The 21,688-nt window shown below is 35.0% G+C and overlaps 2 protein-coding genes across 3 annotated transcripts in view; both read left to right on the top strand.

The window, feature by feature from the left end:
- Window positions 1-4,617: 4,617 nt before the first annotated feature.
- Window positions 4,618-7,791, top strand: LOC128884697 (integrin-linked protein kinase homolog pat-4). The gene is made up of 6 exons (XM_054138261.1): window positions 4,618-5,123; window positions 5,450-5,615; window positions 5,713-5,905; window positions 5,986-6,066; window positions 6,145-6,818; window positions 6,901-7,791. The coding sequence occupies exons 1-6, from the start codon at window positions 5,035-5,037 to the stop codon at window positions 7,045-7,047; spliced, it is 1,350 nt and encodes a 449-aa protein (XP_053994236.1). The 5' UTR covers window positions 4,618-5,034; the 3' UTR covers window positions 7,048-7,791.
- Window positions 7,792-8,827: 1,036 nt separating this feature from the next.
- LOC128872130 (esterase FE4-like) overlaps window positions 8,828-21,688 on the top strand; it is a 19,012-nt gene continuing 6,151 nt past the window's right edge. The window contains exons 1-4 of one of the 2 annotated variants that reach the window (XM_054114518.1): window positions 8,828-8,967; window positions 17,010-17,212; window positions 19,519-19,813; window positions 20,581-20,766. In XM_054114518.1, coding sequence (XP_053970493.1) covers window positions 17,078-17,212; window positions 19,519-19,813; window positions 20,581-20,766 — 616 coding nt within the window. In that variant the 5' untranslated portion in view covers window positions 8,828-8,967; window positions 17,010-17,077. Of the gene's footprint in view, window positions 8,968-16,638; window positions 17,213-19,518; window positions 19,814-20,580; window positions 20,767-21,688 lie in introns of those variants that run through there. The other variant, XM_054114517.1, reaches the window with a different exon arrangement.

Below are 21,688 nucleotides of genomic sequence, written 5' to 3'. Positions count from 1 at the left end.
GTACGTATGTATGGGAAAATTTTAAACGAGGACTTTATACAATATTTCAAATATTTCAATAATATATATTGAATTATATAGTAATTATCGAAATTTAATTTAATACTGTCAGCAAATAAACAAAAGCATTTCAAGACTAAATTCATTTAAGAAATATAAGAATGTATATAAGAATTAATATATTATTATAGGAAATGCGAAGTACAAGAAGACCCTATCCTACGTTGAACGTCTTTGGCGAACGTGATTATCGTCCAACCTCAATTTTAAAATATTACGGTTGAATCTAACAAGAAATATTATATTGAGAACATTCGTTATTAGATTATTGTAATTTTATTAACTATTTATCGCAGTGTATTGTAAAATGATTTCCATAAATATTAGAACACTCGTTCCAACTTCAAAATGTATAAACTATGCATTTATGCTTTGGTAGCATATATATAGTCATGTAAAATTGAATAGTTTCTACGTGAATTTGAGTTTGCGACCGAAAATCGAACGCAAACGCAATTTCATCCGCTTCGTAAAGATAGATTTGCTAGAAAATCAAATATATCGTACAACATGATGCGCGAAAATATTCAATCGCGATCGACTTATACCAACATACCGTCATTTTGAGTTGTTGGCAAATTTCAAATGAAAGAAAGTTTCTATTAATTCTGTTCATTTTATCTTGGCATTAATTCTTTAGGAAATCACGTTATACGCTTACGATCAACAAAAATTTATACAAAAATCAGCAAACATATAAAGAAATATATCACCTTTCCGTTTCAATTAGTTACCAACTTTACCGCGTTCTGTGAAATTCTGTTCAAACTCGAGGCAATCGTCTACAGCGCTCTCGTCGTTGTCGTCTCACTTCAGTTCGGATGTTAATCAGTGATCTGTAACAGGGAAAAACGACTGCTTTAAGATATATGTATTGATTTAAACACAACTATATTATAATAAAATGATACTCGTTCTCGACATGATTCTCAAAGGATTTGAAATTAATTTAGGGAAGTAATTGACACCGAGAGAAAAAGAAAGAGAACGAAACCGATCGAATTTATCTCGCACTATCGATAGATTTTAGAATTGGAAGAGTATCTCGGTACTAGATAAAAGCACGAATTGAAAGTAAACCAAAATAGAAATGGGGATTAGCAACAGGTAAGAGATGAATATCTAGGTATATAGTCGTTAACCACCCACAACGTCTTGTCGCGCCAGCGTCCACGGAACGAATGATCCCCCCTCAGACTTCAGACCCTTCGATGGACCCGTGAGTTCGGCCCGTAGCGGCGCGCGCAGTTATCGGTAGGTGGGGTGACGCTGGCGGCGGGTGGTGGTAACGCTGGTGCTGCTTGGCGCAAAACTTTTCGCTTTCAAATCATCGATTCTCACTGTCAGAGGTAGAAATCTACGATTATGAAACAAAAGAAACATAGATATTAGATCAACGTTTAGTTTCTCAATGATTTATCACACTTTTCTGTTGTCACATAGAAGATCAATCTTTAATATGTAAAGATATTAACCTTTGTTCATTAAACAGCAGCAGCAGTAGACAAAATGGTATTTACTTAAATTGGCGTTCGCAACTTCGATACTTCGATTGAATGTTCTTGTGCTTTTTCGCTGTTTCTTCTATGCTTCTTCTTACAAAATATCTTCATTTCTCTTAATCAAACGATGTTGCAATACTCTGATCTTCTTCTTTATTTCAAAACTTCTTTATTCTGGTGATGCTTCTACTCTCATTGAGGGGGGGAGGGGGGGGGTGTAGAGTAACGCCTCCGAATAATAGTAGCCATATTTATAGCCTGTTCCCCAAGCAAGTTTGTCTCTGATTAGCTGGAAGTTCTATAGTGGTGGAAAACTTTCTCCGAAGACATAGGTATATAGCGCAGACAATACTCTATGTATTCCCTCCAATCTAACCGCCATAAACCGTGTATGTATATACCCATCCAGCTATTCGTTTCTCGATGAAGTTCTCCACCATCATAGAACTTCCAGCCAATCGCGGACAACTTGCTTGGAGAACAGAGTATAAAAATGGCTACTATTATTCGGGGGCTGCTCTACGTGGACTCCTAGTAAATAAGAACAGATATACCCTAGTAGCAATTATTGTTGGCATTTTGATGGGCCATTGACGTGATATCGGTTGGCCAACGGTTAGGATTGTCGCCCTTTTCTTCAACTGAGCCAACGATCTCGATACAATAAACCAACAATAGGCAGACAATTGGCTCTACTACACTTCAATAAAGCAGCTTTCAGAATGTTTTTTGGAGATTATTTCTGTTACATATAAGATTTATACCTTAATTGAATAATAAAATTGAAATAAAAACCAATTTGTATATTTGAAATTTTGTAATGTTAGTTTTTTATTCAACTTTTGGATGTGTACCGTTCATTATCGGGCATTATCCCCTCTTGTAAAGCTTTATTAAATTTTGCCATTAATTTATATGGAGGCCACATGCATTCTTTTTTTAAAGACGTAAGCCATTCCGATCGTACAACACCAACACTTCCATTGTCACCATCTTGAATTGCTTCAAATTCAATTACTTTCTACATTATGTAAAAATAAAATAGAAAAAATATTATATACGAAGAGCGTCTAATCATGATAAATGCACGCCTTCAACTGCATCAGTGCCTCGTCGCTTCCTACCGTCGCCTTCGTCGATCAGTGTTTTGTTTTATAACCGTCGTCGTTAGGAACAAAAATTCACATGAACTAACAATATATGTATTAAATAGAACGCAATAAAACAATACGCATTACTGTTGTACGAACGGATCTTTCACTTTTCATATTAAATTACTACTTATCTGCTTTACATTAGAACGGATCACCAAACGGACTGCAAGACGCCATGCATCTGCAGTGCAGATTCTGCACATAATATACATATAACAGTCGTTTCACCTTTAACTCGAAAAATAAAAGACTCGCGTTGCCGAATTATATTCGTAATTCGCTGGCTTCTACTGGCTTCACGCACGTCATTTTCAATCATTATTTGTGCTTTATTGTAAATGTCAATGCGTAACATAAAATAAGGTAATGGATAACAAAAATTAACTGTCTGGTGACAACGGTGCCCGCCAAGAATCACATCGATTCAAAAAATTAAAAGAAACAAGAGTCGAAAGACTCGCCCAGTAGTTGTGCCGGCAACAAAGCTTTTCATTTGTTTTCATTTTTGCTTTCTGAAATTAAGTAGACAAATTTGATGAATAATCAATTAATAAAGTTCAATATACTGTACATAATAAAACTTCAGTGGGCCAACTATGGATCAACGATAAAAAACCGCGAGTATTATTCATAAATAAGAATAGAAAGAACTCATTTTAGAATATAACAACAGGTTCTTGTTTGTAACAAGATTTCCACAACGTCTAAGAACAACGTTTGAGCGTTGGCGTGCTTTGGTTGGTTCGACGTAGTATTATTGTTGCAAGTTTCTTGTTAATTAACCAATTATAGTAATTGTTAGCCCACCATTGGGTATGTGTAGGAAAATTGTCATAATCCTTTTAACGTAGGCCCTTATTTGGGCATTTGTAGGCAAAAGCACTAACTATATCTCAACTGATCCCAACTATTGGAAACCGTTGGCCAATCATAAATGCCCTAGTAGCATAATGTACAAAGTAATTGTATTTGAAGCAATTCAAGATGGTGACAATGGAAGTGTTGGTGTTGTACAATCCTTAGTGGCTTAGTGGCTTAGTGGCTTACGTCTTTAAAAAAAGAATGCATGTGGCCTCCATATAAATTAATGGCAAAATTTAATAAAGCTTTACAAGGGGGAATAATGCCCGTTAATGAACGTTACACATCCAAAAGTTGAATAAAAGACTAACATTACAAAATTTCAAATAAAATATTTTTCAAATATACAAGTTGGTTTTTATTTCAATTTTATTATTCAATTAAGGTATAAATCTCATATGTAAAAGAAATAATCTCCAAAAAACATTCTGAAAGCTGTTTTATTGAAGTATAGTAGAGCCAATTGTCTGTCTATTGTTGGTTTATTGTACCTAGTTAAGAGTTGGCCCTTTATATTGAAAGTAACGTGGGGCCTACATTGGGTGTGATCGTTGGCTCAGTTGAAGAAAAGGGCGACAATCCTAACCGTTGGCCAACCGATATCACGTCAATGGCCCACCAAAATCCCAACAATAATTGGCTACTAGGGTGCTACTAGGGTACCTTTTCAAGAGTTTCAAGAAACCAGGTACGGTGGACCGGAGCACGTAGAACGTCATCGTTTTTAAATAAAGAAGAAGACCAGAATGTTTTTATAATTTTGCAAATATTAGCGCTGGCAGGATATATAAATAGAATACAATTATCCTTAGGATAAAGCCCAATGAAGGATATATTCTTAGGTCCATAGTCAGTATACACAGGCAAACTCACCCATCTATTAAAACCTGACGTGCAGCGCCATTCGGTAGCGACACATACTATCCAAACATCTAGCTTCTCAGATATGTAGATCCCTACATTAAACGTCTGCTAACGCTACCTACAAACTGACCGCTAACCAAAAATAGGTCGGTGATCCCACTATTCTTGCTGTTTTCGCATTCAGTTTTTACGTGAGTTCGTGGGGAGTATGAAGTAACTGGTTGAAGTAGTCTTCATCACGATTCACGCGTCATATATGGTCACATGTATAATCGTGCACACATTAAAGTGCATTCAATTATGATCGCAGTATTATATTAGCCATTGTACAGGATTACACCGATTCGTTTTTACATTGTGATGTCTGGTCAGAGAAAATCTTCATATAAACATCACAATCAATCAGTATGTGAAGTATAAAGAAGTTACTCAGTTTTTGTGTCAGTGTCGCTCTTGCGGAAATATGGTTATATTTAGTATATGACGAGCATAGCGTTGTGATCGGCAACATTGGTTGTGGAGCACGAAGCACTGCCACTCCCCCATTGGAGTATTAATACGTCTTTCTTATTTTATTTGATAACTTCGAGAAAATGGAAGATATTTTCCAATGGTGTCGCGAAGGAAATGCCATGCAAGTGCGTGTTTGGCTGGATGACACTGAACATGACATGAATCAAGGGTAAATACAGGAAAACTCCTTTTTTGGAATGGAACCGCTTAATCTTTTGACTTTTCAATTCGTTTAATCTTTCCTTTTAGTCATTAATCCTTCGCTTTTTTTCTATTTTCATAACGCTCTCCCGGCCAATTTGAATTGTCATTTATGTTCGAATATTTTCTACGTTTATCATCTACACAATTGTAAACAAAAGAATTTGAAATCATTCTTTTTTTCTTTTTTACACAAGATAATATGGTTCCTTTACTGTATCTCACTGTTTCATTTATTATGATTAACTTTGACCTAAATTTTATTTCACTTATGATTTCATATTCTATGTATAGAGATGATCATGGATTCAGTCCACTCCACTGGTGCTGTAAAGAGGGCCACTTGAAATTGGCAGAGTTGCTAGTTAGTAGAGGAGCAAGAATTAATGCTACCAATAGAGGAGATGACACTCCACTTCATCTTGCTTCTGCTCATGGCCACAAGGAAATAGTTCAACTAGTAAAGCAAATTTATTTAATAGAGTTAAATGTTATTCAATGTTATAAAATAAGTATTTCTATGCCAATACAGGCTTTAATTATACTTAAATTTATAGTTACTAAGAAATCGTGCTGATGTTAACGTTACAAATGAGCATGGAAACACTGCCCTTCATTATGCATGTTTTTGGGGTGACCAAGCAGTTGCTGAAGAATTGGTAGCTGCTGGTGCTCTCGTATCCATTGCAAACAAGGATGGTGATACACCTTTGGATAAGGCAAGAGGTCTTCTTGCTAAGAGATTACATGGTACTTGTTTAATAAAGAATACATTCATATTATACATGGGCTATTGCACTCTATTGTATCATTCAATTTTGTTTTATTAGATTTGGCTGTAGAATACGGGCAGGATTTGAAGAAGATTCAGTTTAAAGATCAAAGCTGGTTAGGTTTAAAAACCAGAAGTCGTAAGTAACATTGTATTAGTTATGATAGTAAATGCTGGTCCATACAATAGTTAGAAATACTTGTGTTATTCTTTATAGGAGATGCAACACTGTCGCGGCATAAAGGAATTAATATGGCAGACTTGTCATTACATACTCATTTAGCAAGTACACCGAGTGGTGATACTTGGCGAGGACGTTGGCAGAATAACGATATAGTGGCTAAAATTTTAAATATACGCGAGTGTACGGCCCGCATTTCGAGAGATTTCAACGAAGAATTCCCGAAACTAAGAATTTTCTCACATCCCAATGTTCTACCTGTTCTTGGTTGCGTTAATCAACCACCACAGTTAGCAACCGTTTCACAGTATATGGCTCGTGGTAGTTTGCACCGACTTTTACATGGAGGTACAGGTGTAGTTGTTGATACGGCGCGAGCACTGAGATTGGCGCTCGACGTTGCAAGAGCAATGGCATTTCTTCATGGACTCGAAAGGCAGAACAGATGTAGATTTCACTTGAATAGCAAACACATTATGATTGACGAAGATCTAACAGCTCGTGTGAACATGGCGGACTCGAAATTTTCCTTTCAAGAGGTTGGCCGAATTTATGAACCAGCATGGATGTCACCAGAAGCCTTGAGTAAACGTCCAGCTGACATAAATCTAGAAGCCAGTGATATGTGGAGTTTTGCAGTCTTGTTATGGGAACTTGCAACTAGAGAAGTTCCATTTGCAGATCTTTCGCCAATGGAATGTGGCATGAAGGTCAGTTTATATTTCTTTATCGTAAATTTAATTAATGCAAATTCATAGATTGTTTAATCGGGTACTTTCACATCTATTGTAGATTGCACTTGAAGACCTGCGCGTTAGTATACCACCGGGAATCTCACAGCACCTTGCTAAACTTATTCGAATTTGTATGAATGAAGATCCAGGAAAGCGTCCATCTTTCGATATGGTTGTTCCAATACTCGACAAAATGAAACGTTAGCTTGTGGTACAATATCTCATTTGCTTTTTATAATTTCCAAAATCATCGAAAGAAATACGTCATTCCTAAGGAAACATGATGGACCTAACTATACAGAACTTACAAAAACGTTAAAAATGTTCAACACAGTGCCTCTATTAAAATGACTGAATTATATTTTTTATACGATAATATTTCATGAAACAATGTGCCTCCAAAAATTTCCACAATATTGTATTTATATACAGTGACAAGATTGTTGTTACACATAATTTATAATGTGTATGTATTTATTCTGATTATATCTACGTTGTCTAATGAATATTAACATTCTTTTTTTTTAAACATACAAATTTTTCTAGCTGGAATTTTGTTTTTCATATTGTCATTTATTGAACGTTATAAATATATATTTAATATTGCATTCATTGTATCATGATCTAGTGTGACGCATCATCCTTGAAACCAATTTTTCTTAGTACATGTCTTTCTGGAAGTGGTCCTGTCGAGAACACATCCTCTGTATAGGGTGTATGGAGGGTGCAATATATGCAGCAGCGTTTTCCAAAATAGAGAACGTGGCTTCTGGGAAAGACGTTTTATAATTCAAGGGAAATGTGGAACAAATGTTTACTGCCGAAAAACGCGAATAAATAAAACAACTTTCATTGTATTGATCATCTGAGTTTTAAAACTATAGAACTATATTTTTTGTGTATTATTTTTAATGTATTACTTATTTAATAAATGCCTTCATTCTTAAAATGAATTGCGTTTTAGCATATATATAATTTTAAAGTGATTAATTTCCGTTTATATAGATAAGTAATAATCTTACCAATGCCCTAAATAAAAATATTGAATATTTATGAAAAGAGATAATTTTAAAAATAAATTATTTTTTAAATAATCCTGAAAATAATTCACAAAATTTATCGTGAAGTCACAGCGCTGTTAAAGAAGAAACCGTCGTCAACCGTAAGCTTCGCGTGTGCGTAAGGTAGATGCGCAGGGGTCTATTCGCCACCAATTGGATCACTATACAGGATGTTCCAAAAATGTTGTAATACCTTGGAGGGGTGGTTCGAGAGGTGGTTTGAAACAACTTTTCCCTTAGGGAAAATGTTGTCCGAGACTTCGTTAAGCAGATATTAACAAAAAACCCCGACCAATCAAAGCGCGCGTATACCGTTTGAGCGGCCGTGGTAGTGTATGAGCGCGGCCGCCTATCGCGTATCGCATAGCCTACGCTCAACCGGCATACTCGCGCTCTGATTGGGCGGGGTTTTCACTTAATATCTCCTTAACGAAACCTCGGACAACATTTTCGCTAAGGAAAAAGTTATTTGAAATCACCTCCTGAACCACCCCTTTCAAGCTGTTACAACATTTTTGGGATACCCTGTATGAATCATAGAAATAACGAGGGTGCTTTCTGTAGATGCATAAATCAGCACACAATAACTAATATTTTCATCGGGGTGAATAAGTTGGTATATGAATGAAAATATGCAATGCAAAATATTGCTATAAAAATTACAAAGATTACAATTTTTTAACAACACAATAATGTAGAGGCGTTATTGATATGCGCGAGTAACTTTTCCGCTGTAGAATAATTAGCTAATTACTTTCTGTGGTTAAAATTTGATTAACTTATTAGTGAAACTATGAATCGTATTTGCTGTTTATAGATATTGTTATACTTTCTGTTTGAGATTTATTTGCACAATTGACTCATAGATTTACGGAAAGCTTACGTAATGTTTTTATTCTGTGATAGATATATCTACTATAGTTGTACAAGTACATAGTTGTACAGTCGAAAACAAGAACGAATACAATCGAAACTTAACTGTATTTGAGAGTAACTGCACCGGCTCAGTACTTCAATACATTCGGTCGTTACAACACTTTCATTCTTCATTCATCTAAGCGTGGGTAAATAATACAGTTTATAATACATTCAACTGTAATACAATAATTTATATTTAATTGTAAATGTACGAAGTGAAGTTATTTGCACGTTTACCGTGATACAATTATCTGCACACTTATCTGCTACCAAAGTCTGCACATGCTAAGTCTGCTTGCAACATAGAGACCAAATGTAACTCACTGGTAAGTATAAACCTGCGATAGACACGAAAACGGTATCGCCATTTCGCGGTCGAAAGGTCGAACTAATTTTCAATTTATATGTATATATATGACACTTATTAGCTCCTTAATATCTCATTTTCCTTATGATTAATTAAATAATGAGTGTAGAAAATAATAAAATGGTTAGCGCATGCTGATTACGCTAATAAATAATTTTGGCGCTAGTGGCGTTATCCGTGGCAATCCGCCCAAGTTTGTCGAGAAATAGTTCCACCTTTTCACCGCTAGATGGCGCCACAACATGAAAAGTCTGGTGAAAATGTTAAATGCAAAAAAACGTTATTTAAACTCAATTTACTAATAACTTTAAATACTACGATGCTTTTAGTATAGCTAAACTGTCATTATTTATTGTATTAAAGCTGTTTTCGTAAATATTAAATATTAAAAAACTACGAAATGGTGGCGCCATTTCGCAATAAACTGCCCAAGTTTCTCAAGAAATAGTTCCCTCTCCTCATCGTTAGATGGCGCCACTAAGGTTTAAATACGACACTACAGTTTATTTAAATAAATTGTTGTAGTGAATTAAATAATAAGAATTCAACTATACTACTAGTATAACAGAGCTTTAAAGCATATTAAAATTAAACTAGGATAAGGTTTTTTAATTTTTAATTTTTTTCTTCATATAGTAGCACTATCTAGCGGTGAGGAGAAGGAACTATTTCTTGACAAACGGACAGTTTACTGCGAGATGGCGCTACCGCTTCGTAGTTTCTTTTAATATTTAATATTCACGAAAACAGCTTTAATACAATAAATAATGACAGTTTAACTATACTAAAAACATCGTAGAATTTAAAGTCATTATTAAATTGAGTTTAAGGAATGTTTTTTGCATTTAATTGTCTCACTAGATTTTTCCAGTTGTGGCGCCATCTAGCGTTGAGAAACTGGATCTATTATTCGACAAACTTCTAAACTTATTCGACAACTAGGACTAAAAAATAATATTAAATTAAATATTTTTAAAAATTATTTATTAGCGTAATCACGCATGCGCTAACCATTTTATTATTTTCTACACTCATTATTTAATTTGTTAACAAGATAAGTGTCATGTATATACATATAAATTGAAAATTAGTTCGGCCTTTCGACTGCGAGATGGCGATACCGTTTTGTTCTACGTTAGCGATCAATGTTCAGCTATGCCAACAATACCGTTTTCGTGTCCATGAATCGCAGGTTTATACTTACCTTTCTCCTGAAAGGTTAATTTCATGCAATTGATTTGAATTGATTCTGATGTATACATTCCTTGACCGATCATTGACGTCTGAAACTGACTCTGCTGTGTACAATCCGTCGCGAAAATATTTTTGGACATTAATATAATTTCAATCTTTTTATTCTATGCTTTAAATAAATATGTAATAAACGAAACGTACAGTTTCTAATTGCCAAAAATACAATAACTTTGATGTTTCTAATCCACGTATTTCTAATGCATTATTTATTTCCCTAGACTCTTCGATTTACTAAATGCTGTTTAATTCTCTTACCTACTTATATAAACATAATCTTAACTTAATCTGTTGTAGTGAAATTTTTAGACGATACGTTACATAGTTTATGAGGTATCTAGATCCAATTAGACATCTTAATAATATTTGTCGGTTTGATTGATTTTTTATTTGTTTTGAGTTAATTAAAGATTTACTGAAGCGATATTGATTAAATCTTCCCTATTTTGTTCTGTATGCATCATATTATATGATTATAATATTTGCCTTTCATCAAAAATTTTGGAAAGGGAAATGCATTTTCTAGTAATTGGCTTTACGTCTCGATAAGTCAAAATTTGTTTATACGTAAAAGAACTAATCACCAACGTTTAGCGACATTAACTAAAAATAGATTTAGATATTGGTAAAGACAATTGCTACCATAACTTTATCGACGAGGAAGTGATTTCGGACTGCAGAGTTCGAGTTCCTCTGGGAAAATTACATGTTTTTACTTTAGATAATTCATTTCCTTTTGCGGTTTCCTGTTATTTCGCGTATCGCGTCTAATTTAAGTTCGCAATATCTAGTAAATTAATCACACATATATCTACTAGTTTAGCGATAAGGGAGCAGTTGTTCTTCAGTTAAAAAATTTAAGACATCTTTCTCTCTATATTGATAGCTTGAAGTCTACAGAGTACGATCCTACTCGATTTTTAACGAATATGGAATTTTTGGGAGTTACGCAAGTGTGATGAATAATTTAGATTAAAGGGGCAAACGGAATCAGCGTGGTTCTAGTTAATAGGTTGTATAATCAGTCTAATCAGTATAATCTTTATGGGGAACCTTCGTCTAGATATTCTTTTTTAATGTGGACATTATCTGACTATGTGTTAGGGTGCGAAGGTCACTTTACGTAGACAAATAATAAATATATTATCTAATACATTTCAGTCGTTCTAGACAACAATAAAAAAATTTCGGTTGAGATTAAGAAAACGAGGTACTCTTCGATCGGGCTGATTTTTTTTATCATAGATAGTCCTTGACCTGGCGATTACAATGGTGGTCATCTTGACACTTAACTCCTCCCTCGCCCCCCATGGGCCAAAAACTGAATCGGTACGAAAGTGTTGCTATATACAATACAACATGCATAATAAAATGCATAACAAAATGCATAACAAAATGTATAACAAAATGCAGACGAAGTGTGGGGTTCGACTCACTAAAACCTCTACGGAAAACTATACGCATGCTGGGGGGCTACGCCCCCTGGACCTCCCTGAAACCAATATACAGGGTGTCGCAAAAATGTTGTAACATCTTGAAAGAGGTGGTTCGGGAGGTGATTTGAAACAACTTTTTCCTTAGCGAAAATGTCCGAGGTTTCGTTGAGGAGATATTAACAGAAAACACTGACCAATCAGAGCGCGAGGATGCCGGTGGAGTGTAGGCTACGCGCTAGCCGGCTTCGCTCATACGCTACCGCGGCCCTCCACCAGAATACTCGCGCTCTGATTGGTCAGTGTTTTCCGTTAATATCTCCTCAACGAAGCTTCGGACAATATTTTTGCTACGGAAAAAGTTGCTTCAAATCACCTCCCGAACCACCCCTTTCAAGGTGTTACAACATTTTTGGGACACCCTGTACATCCCTCAAAGTAACCTCGTACGAGGGTCGATCAAATATAAACGAGACTTTTGTTTCTGATTGCGTAAACTTAAAGGAAGCGGGTGACCGCTTCTACAGTGTATTGTTTAGGATGTCAGGAGTGGGGAGAGCATTGCATTATTGAGTTCAGACAAGTTTGACAGTAACATTCACAATGTTAGAGCAACAAGTGCACGTCTCAGTTGCGCAACGCATAATTATTAAATTTCTTACCCATGAAGGCGTCAAATTAGTTGAAATTTTGCAAAAATTGATGGTACAGTTTGGGGATCAAACACTATCAAGGACTCGCGTGTTTGGCTGAGATAAGAAATTCAAGTAAGGACGTAACAAGTTGAAAATGTGGAACATGATCGCCGTCCTCGAAGCAGCATTACGGAGAAGAACATTCGTACGATTCGAATCCTTCTTGAAAGCGATCGACGTCTGACACTTTCTGAAATTACAGCCCAGATTGGAATAAGTTATGGGAGCTGTGAGCTTTTAAGGGGTTAGTCGCAGTCAGGAAAATGGAAACGGAATAAAATGTAAATATATTACAAAGTATGTCTTAAAGAACTATAAAAGAATTTTTGTTTTAAAAAAAGGTTAATTCATTTCGTTATAACAGGCGATGGCGTGGGTGGCCACTTGGTTTGCGGTGAGCAAGATTTCTTCAAACTGATGCACCTGAAAACAAAACTAAAGGTAGGATTTAGAAAAGATATTAGACTAACGGGTCCCTGATCGAAGGATTTTTTATTCTCTTGTATACTTTTTTTTTTATCCTATATTGAATCGCTTAATTTTAGTGAAAAAATTGAAAATCACCTTCAAATGTACGCCATCTTGTTTTAAATGAATTTTTTCCAAAATCCTTCGTTCAGGGACCCGCTAGACTAATCTATTTTCGAAATCTACCTTTGTTTTTGTTTTCAGGTAAACCAGTGTAGAGAAATCTTGCTCACCGCAAACCTATATTTTTAAATCATCGTCTACGTCATCGGCTATTATGACGATATAAATTAAACGCTTCTTAAAACAAAAACTGTTTTTTAGTTCTTTAAAACATGCTTTATAATATACGTAATTGTTATTTCTGCGAATTATTATTTAATAACCAAAAAAAAATCACAAAAAAATGTTGTTTTTCCTCTTCCTGACTGCGACCAACCCCTTAAGGGAGTAAAGGTTGCTTATCGTTTCAAAAGTCGTGACCAACCGATTCGAGACGTCATTCTCTTCCACGACAACGCTCCGTCCCATACTGCAGCTAACTTGCAAAACATTAGAGGAAATGAGATGGACTCCACTTGACCATCCTCCCTACAGCCCTGACCTATCGCCCTGCGATTTCCATCTCTTTGGAGCACTTAAAGAAGCACTAGGAGGACAACGGTTCCTAGACGATTCGGCGGTGGAGACCTTTGTGCGCAATTAGCTCTTAACGCAGCACTCTTCGTTTTACGATACTGGGATTAAGGGAGTATTATCGTCTAGAAGTTTGTTTTTTCACTAATTTTTAGGAATTAATTTTGCGAAAACTATCAAACCTACAATACCAGGGTTTTTTATGCATAATAAAACACGTTTCAACTAACAACACAAATTTGTATGTGATACTTCATTGAAATCTATACAAGTTATGCGCTGTTATTCAGGTTGTGGCGTGAGACGCTCGTTCAATCGGGCGCACAAGCTGAGGCGGTTCTAGTCGTCTGAGACAGAAAAACAAATTTTTTTTTTAATCTATATGAATGTAGTTATCGACTGAACTAGAATTAAATAAGTACTAAATTTTTTATCGAAATCGCAGCTGTTTGAAAATTAAGGTTTAATTTTCCCGGAAAATTGTCAACTAAAATATGAGAGCAGGGCTAAAGTATTCAAGCTATCGGTATAGGTCTACACGGTTCGGTGTAGTTCAGACCATAGGCGATGCTCCCCTCGAAATGTGTGTAAAACCAGAAGTCAGTCGGTCCAATAGTTTTTGAGAAAAACGTGCGCCCGACTTGAAAAGTGTCGTTTCGAGAAAAACGCGTTTAAAGTTTGCTATACATTTAGCACTAATACTGGTGAACAGCCTTTAAGCCTCTGTAACTGTGACAGCTCTACGAATTTCAAATTAATATTTTAGAGGCACTTTCTCAAAACTCCAAATGATAAGAAAATGCAAAAAAAATAATTGAATTTTTGAAGTTTCTAGACGATAATACCCCCTTAAAAACCTTCCAATCCGCTGGGAAAAATGCATTTCCAAAGCAGGAGATTATGTTCAAAAGTGACACGTGCTTGGATATTTTATTACACTGAATAAAAGTATTTTAAAAATAAAGTCTCGCTTATATTTGATCCGCCCTCGTATTTAAACATCTGCGAGGTGCACTGCAGCACGCATAGTTAGGCGCTTCACCCCCAAACTTCTAACCGGGGGCAAGTCCTCGGACTTCAGTGGGGTGATCTTAAACATATGTCAAGGTCAAGGTCATCAGAGATACCTCCCTTAATGTAAAAATTTACCAAAACCACTTTTCGAAGCATTTAGATTTTGATCCCTGTTGGGAGAGGGGAGCAGAGTTAAGGGCTAAGATGATCACCATTGTAATCGCCAGGACTATCTATGATAAAAAAATCAGCCCGATCGGAGGGTACCCCGTTTTCTTAACCCTAGCCAATTTTTCATTAGCATTCGCGTTATCAAACCACTGCCTTTCTTTATAACCAAATATATCATCGACATTATTCATTTTGTTGACATAGAAAAATGATCTATTGTATTCCGAAAATACTCAGAATAAATGGTAAAAACCTCGGATGGATCGATCGTATCGTTTATTTGGAACAAATTCTTCAAAAATGTTTGCTTTTTAACTGAAAAGTTACTATACCATTAGAGTTATCTTGTATAAAGATGACAGCAACTATACTATAGTAATATTATGTTCTGCATTTTTTACTTCATTCTATTCTATTTCGTGCAAAACTTACGTCTAGATTCCAATATAGTTTTAATAGCGATTACATGCTTTTCTGGAATTCGAATTCACAAATGGAGACATCATAGTACTAATGTTTGCTTTTCATCACTTTTTTTTTTACTTAATTGTAACTCATTTGAATCAAATAATTCCACGTGATTGTTTCACATGAAATTCCAACACATTTTCTTGCGTTATAATAGTTGTTCCGTGTATTTATTTAAGGGGGTATCCTGAATTAGGAGGTCTAAAAAAAGCGGTTTTTCGTGAATTTTTGTAGGATGAAAAAAATTATTAATTCTATCGAACATTTTCTCCTATTTTCATACATATTTGAGTAGTTTGTACAAATTTGTTCAACAAGAAATATTCAAATTGAGTCGACTGTGACGCACATTTGTAGAGCACTTCACAATTAAAACCTCCTATCGGCGGGAAATATGCAGGTCGTAATTTTGGTTTTACACGAAAAAACCAAAAGAAATTTTCATTTTCATACATTTTTCTTCTATGTGAATTTAAAAAAACCCGCAAAAATGGTGAAATATGAAATTACTGCAAGTTTGAAAAAAAGAACGAATTCTTTGGGTGAAAAAAATCACTTTAACTTGATAAAAAAGTTGTTTAAAATTTTTTTTGTATGAATTTTCTTAGTTCACGTAGAAGAAAAATGTATGAAAATGAACATTTCTTTTGGTTTTTTTGTGTCAAACCAAAATTACGACCTACATATTTCCCGCCGATAGGAGGTTTTAATTGTGAAGTGCTCTACAAATGTGCGTCACAGTCGACTCAATTTGAATATTTCTTGTTGAACAAATTTGTACAAACTACTCAAATATGTATGAAAATAGGAGAAAATATTCGATAGAATTAATAATTTTTTTCATCCTAAAAAAATTCACGAAAGCCGCTTTTTTTAGACCTCCTAATTCAGGATACTACCTTAATGGACGATTTTAACAAAACCCCGCTTGATTGTTCTTTGATTAAATATGACTAATATAATCCTATTTCGATTTAAATGGACCATCTCAGTTTTATGAAAAATAATATTAAAATTTTGTGATTTTAACACCGACCCATATGGATATACAGATTTTCACGTGAATTTTTTCAATCTAAATCAAAATGCAATTTAGGAACTTGTTGAAACTTTAATATGCTATAAAAAACGAAATTATAAATCATTTTAAAGAAAATAACAATTATTGGTCACGCCGTTACTGAGATGTAAATTATTAACTGTCAGCGTTGTTGTCACAATCATTTATTGAGTACTTTTACAAAAATTTCTAATTCTATTTTAGGACATGACGATCTCGAAACACTACCGTAACTAAGATGAAAAACATGTTACAAACCGTATCTCGACGGTGCATTGTTTTTTCGAATTTCAGTCGGTATGTGACATTATACAGTGTGTCAATGTTAAGGACTGGTTTCTGTAACCTCTATCATACTAATTTACCTTGAAATTAAAATACCAAATGTGTAGAAAAAGTCGTTTTCCATGTTTCCTGAAAACATGTGTGTTCGAAAGCGATACTTCCCGTGAAAATAGTACCAATCAAATTATTTTTTAATGCATTCAGATACAATTTATCGCGGTAACTTAATGATGTGTATGCAACTGACATTTACCGTTTTATCTCATACTGTGACATCATGATTTCATATCGGAATTTTCGAGGTAAATCAAGTACATGATTACGTTACGGTTGCGGCTAGCGATATCTGCGCAGTGTTTGTCGAGACAGCAGCGAAGACTTATCAAGGTGGTTGGAACTTTGCCAACAATGGACGAGCCGATAGTCACAGTAAAGCAAGGCAAGCTCCGAGGATGCACCGTTCAAGGTGTTCTAGGGTCCAGTTACATCGCGTTTCACGAGATACCTTTCGCTGCACCACCTGTTGGAAAACTCCGATTCCAAGTAATAAACATATATTAATTGAAAAGTAATCACAAGGGAGTTATTGCGTCCTCCTCTTGCTATGCATTTTTATTTATCTATCTATCTATACATCGAATGTCTATGTTTTAATTATTGAAATATTATTATATGTAAGATTAAATGTAAACAATGTTACTCCAATGAAAAATTGTAATTTTCTATAACTCATTTTATATTCAGTTTTGAATAAACTAGGTCGGTTCTTTGGTAAACCATGGTAATGAAATGTAAATTAAAAGACACAGTTTAATCGATACAAACTACTATTTACATTCATATCCATTATGGTTGGCCAGCATAATACATACTGATAATAGGACTAGATTACTTTTCACAATTGTAGATTATGCGAAAGTATATGCGACTTCAGATTCATACATACAGTGGGTGTAGAAAGTATTCGCACACCGATCAATTTCCAAAAAAACTGTATAAAATTGTAACTTATTAACTTATTCTTTATAAACAATGAGATTCTACATATTCTCGGAAATCTCTAGAATAGATAGATTACAACAAAAAAATAGCTATTTATGTAAGTTGCGAAATTAACAAGAAAAAAACAATTAATCGATAGAAATATTGAAGCAATAAGTATTCGCGCAACTGATTAATTTTTAAAACTTCGTTAAAAAAAAAGAAATTTACATTAATTTATAAGTATATAATACTTCCTTCGAGGGATTTCCTTTTGATTTTATAATTATTGGAACTCTTCTAAGCATTAAATTAACTAAATTATTAGTTATTCGAAGTGGGATCTTCTTCAATTCCTCTATTAGAGCCATTTTTAAAAGTACTTTCCTGGAAATTTGATGTTTTCTAATTCGTACGGAGCAATAAACTAATGTGCTTACGTTACAAACTCTGCTGTAAATGGTTCGTTATAAGAATCGTACAAATACTTATTGCTTCTATACTTTTACCCACTTTCCGCATTTTTTTGTTAATTTCACAAATTATATTAACTAGTAATTGTTGTTTGAACTATATCTATGTATCTTAAAGACTTCCGAGAATATGTAAAATATCATTGATTATAGAAAAAAAAGTTAAGAAACTACAATTTCACAGAAAAGTTTTTTGGGAAAATGATCGGTGTACGAATACATTCTACACCCACTGTAGTTATAGGGGGTTGATGAAGTATGCATGAGCATAATTGTATTAGAGAACACGGAGATACAATCTTAATTAATTATGGTTAATTCTGTAACAATTGTTTAGTATTTATTTGAAGGAATGTTTGAACATTTGTAAAAAAGGGCATGCGAACATGCGTATTGTTCGCTTGCGAGAAAAATATGACTGGCGATGTACGCAGATTTTGTTAACTTTTTATAATTATGGATCAGTTAGCTATTTTATTTTCAGTAAGTTTTTCTCAGGTTAACGAAAAGAAATATTTCCCTGGTCTGAAATTTTAGAAGAGTGATGAACACATTCTTTTCGCGCACGAACAGTATACAGGGTGTCCCAAAAATGTTGGAGGTCCTTGAAAAGGGTGGTTCAGGGGGTGATGTGAAACAACTTTTTCCTTAGCGAAATTGTTGTCCGAGGCTTCGTTGAGGAGATATTAACGGAAAACACTGACCAATCAGAGCGCGCGTATACTGTTGGAGCGGCCGCGATAGCGATGGCTACGCGCTAGGTAGCCGCTCTCGTACGCGAACAAGTGACTCGACGTGCATCGAAGGATATTGACGCGGCCGTTCAGCGCGTAGCCTTCGCTACCGCGGCCGCTCCAACGGTATCCGCGCGCTCTGATTGGTCGGGTTTTTTTATTAACATCTACTTAACGAAGCCCCATCCGACATTTTTGCAAAGGAAAAAGTTGTTTCAACTCACCTCCCGAACCACCCCTTTCAAGGACCTCCAACATTTTTGGGACACCCTGTATATAGAATCATAGTTTTTTCGTACAGTTTCACAGATTTTTTGGAACATCTTTGATTTTGAAGATACATTGGAAAGCCGTCTTAGAAAAAGTGCTGATATAGTTTATGTCACATATTGTACATATATTTCTGAGATAATACACTTTAAAAAGTATTTTTCTCAAGAAACTACTGCTGATTCGTATTAACCAAACTATAATCGGCATAAGCCATAATCCAAGAACTCCTAGAAGTTAACACACCGTTGATGATTAATAAAGTAGTGTTTACTTTTCTTGATGATAACACAGAAATCACGTTTTTTGCCGTCTGTTGCTTCAGAAATACACGTGCGATGCGTTAATCGTTGTTTCCAGCGAGGATTTACGATTTCCATTCATTATACAGGATCCGAAACCACCTGCGTCATGGACAGGTATCAGAGATGCGTCCAAATATGTCGGGAAAGCCTGTACACAAGTAAGGGAAGTCGCACCTTTCGATGTGTTCGGTGATGAAGACTGCCTTTACCTTAATGTATTTACGAATTCCATTTCCGACTGTGCACGTAAACCGGTTATGTTCTGGATTCATGGCGGTTCATTCATAGTTGGAAGTGCCAGTTACAACGTGAAGAGACCTGACTACTTAATCAAACAAGACGTTGTCATTGTTATGACTAATTACAGGCTAGGCGCATTCGGTTAGTACCATTTTTATTTATCTTTTACCGACGAAAGAAATAGGAAATTAATAGTAAGATCGATATCACCGAAGACACGGCACTGTAGCGATATTATTAAAAGAGTTATATTTATAAAATATTAATGAACAAACAATACAATGATTTGTTTTCAAACTTTTACTGTGTTTTACTGAACGTTCAAATAAAGAAAAACCGGTCTCATGATGTCATTAAAATTGCGTTAATCTATTCTACAGTGTACACAACTGAGCACTGCAAAAAAGACACTAGAGACCAATTGACAATATTGTGATCGCGGGTTTTATATGAGACCTAAGAACTAAAAATTTTCTAAATTAGATTACCTACAACTATAGCCCGACGTATGATTTTTCCGTCATCCCGATAAATTAGAAAATGGCGGGACTTTAAAACCAAAATTTCAGGAAAAAAGTTATTTTTTTATTAAAAAAAATCAATTTAAGAGAAACTCATGGTCTCGAACTCATAGTTTTTTTATAGATAAATTTATAATGCTTCAGTAGCTTTCGCTCGAGCATTTAGCACTGCTTTATTCACAGGCTTGTAACTCTAGTAATTATAGAGATTTGTTATACAAATTATTACACATCGTTCTTGAAGTATGTTTGTTATTAAAAATGTTACAGTATCGTGTCTCCTTAAAAACTAAAAAAAGTTTAATTACGTTTTGTCCGAAAATTCATACGGTAAGATCAATTATTTGTTAAAATGAGGAAACAATCGAATTGGATTGGAATTTAAAGGTTTCTTGAATCTGGGTCACCGAGCTGCGCCTGGGAACCAGGGCCTGAAGGACGTGATTGCAGCGTTGCAGTGGGTCAAGGATAATATTGCCAATTTTGGAGGTGATCCTGACAATGTCACGATTTTTGGTGCGAGCGCTGGAGGAATATTAGTTCATGCCTTAACTGTGTCGCCATGTGCTCAAGGTAATATCTATCTTCGTTTAATTCTCATTAATATGTTTATCGTACACAATTCGAGGTCTATTTCTGTCCACGCTGAAGTGTGACAGTCGCGATATCTCAATAACTATTGATGATATGAAAAATTGTTTGTATGTAATCCCGGATAAAATGGGATCTATATTGTGGCGCAAACGAAGATTAATAAATGGAATTATGTATTTTTTTTGGATCATGCAATAGTGCTTTTCAAGACGGAAATGTTTATTAAGCTAATGTATTCACTCGATTTTTATTAGTTTTCAAGACGTAACGCTTAGAAATTTACTGATTTCACTGTCCAATACGACTTTTTTTCCGCGATATCTACTAGGTGATTCTGATAGGGTTCCTCGTCCTAAATACGAATCTAAAAGTGAACTTGCTCCATCACCCTTAGTTTTCGAGAAATACGAGATTTTGTAAAAACGGTCGATTTTGAGAGAAAACGTAATACTACTTGAAAACTACGAACGCCAGAAAGTTTTATTTAGTCTTAAACGATAGAGGAATGTTTTCTAAATATAAAAACATATTCTTTTAGAATTATCTGCTCCTTTGAATGCCTGTAAACGAACACCGAAGTTCAAAAAGTTGGCGACGCGAGTACTTTTCACGAAATACGTTTGTATTTTTATGAAAAGTTATTCGTCTAGGTCGAATTTACTATGCATTATAGGTTTCTGCAAACATTTCTGAAGAGAAAACCACCCGCGGCAAATGTTGGAACGTTTTCTAGTTCGTACAGATCCAGAAAATATTAATTTAGAACGCACGAATTCTGTTTGCCGTTCATGCGTTCCAAGTTGACGTTTTGTCAAACCGTATGGATTAGAAACTGTTCCAACATTTGCCGCGGGTGGTTTTCTCCTCAGAAATGTTTGCAGAATCCGATAACGTAGTGTAA

Source organism: Hylaeus volcanicus, chromosome 2, assembly GCF_026283585.1.
Source record: "Hylaeus volcanicus isolate JK05 chromosome 2, UHH_iyHylVolc1.0_haploid, whole genome shotgun sequence".
NCBI classification, from domain to species: domain Eukaryota; kingdom Metazoa; phylum Arthropoda; class Insecta; order Hymenoptera; family Colletidae; genus Hylaeus; species Hylaeus volcanicus.
The sequence above is the reverse complement of the archived record's forward strand: the minus strand, read 5'-3'. Positions and strand labels throughout refer to the sequence as shown.

Bases quoted from the DNA above. Each gene is read 5' to 3' on its own strand.
- LOC128884697 (XM_054138261.1), top strand. From the start codon at position 5,035: ATGGAAGATATTTTCCAATGGTGTCGCGAAGGAAATGCCATGCAAGTG. The intron at 6,067-6,144 runs GTAAGTAACATT...TATTCTTTATAG, and splicing joins AGGTTTAAAAACCAGAAGTC to GAGATGCAACACTGTCGCGG. The intron at 6,819-6,900 runs GTCAGTTTATAT...CATCTATTGTAG, and splicing joins CAATGGAATGTGGCATGAAG to ATTGCACTTGAAGACCTGCG.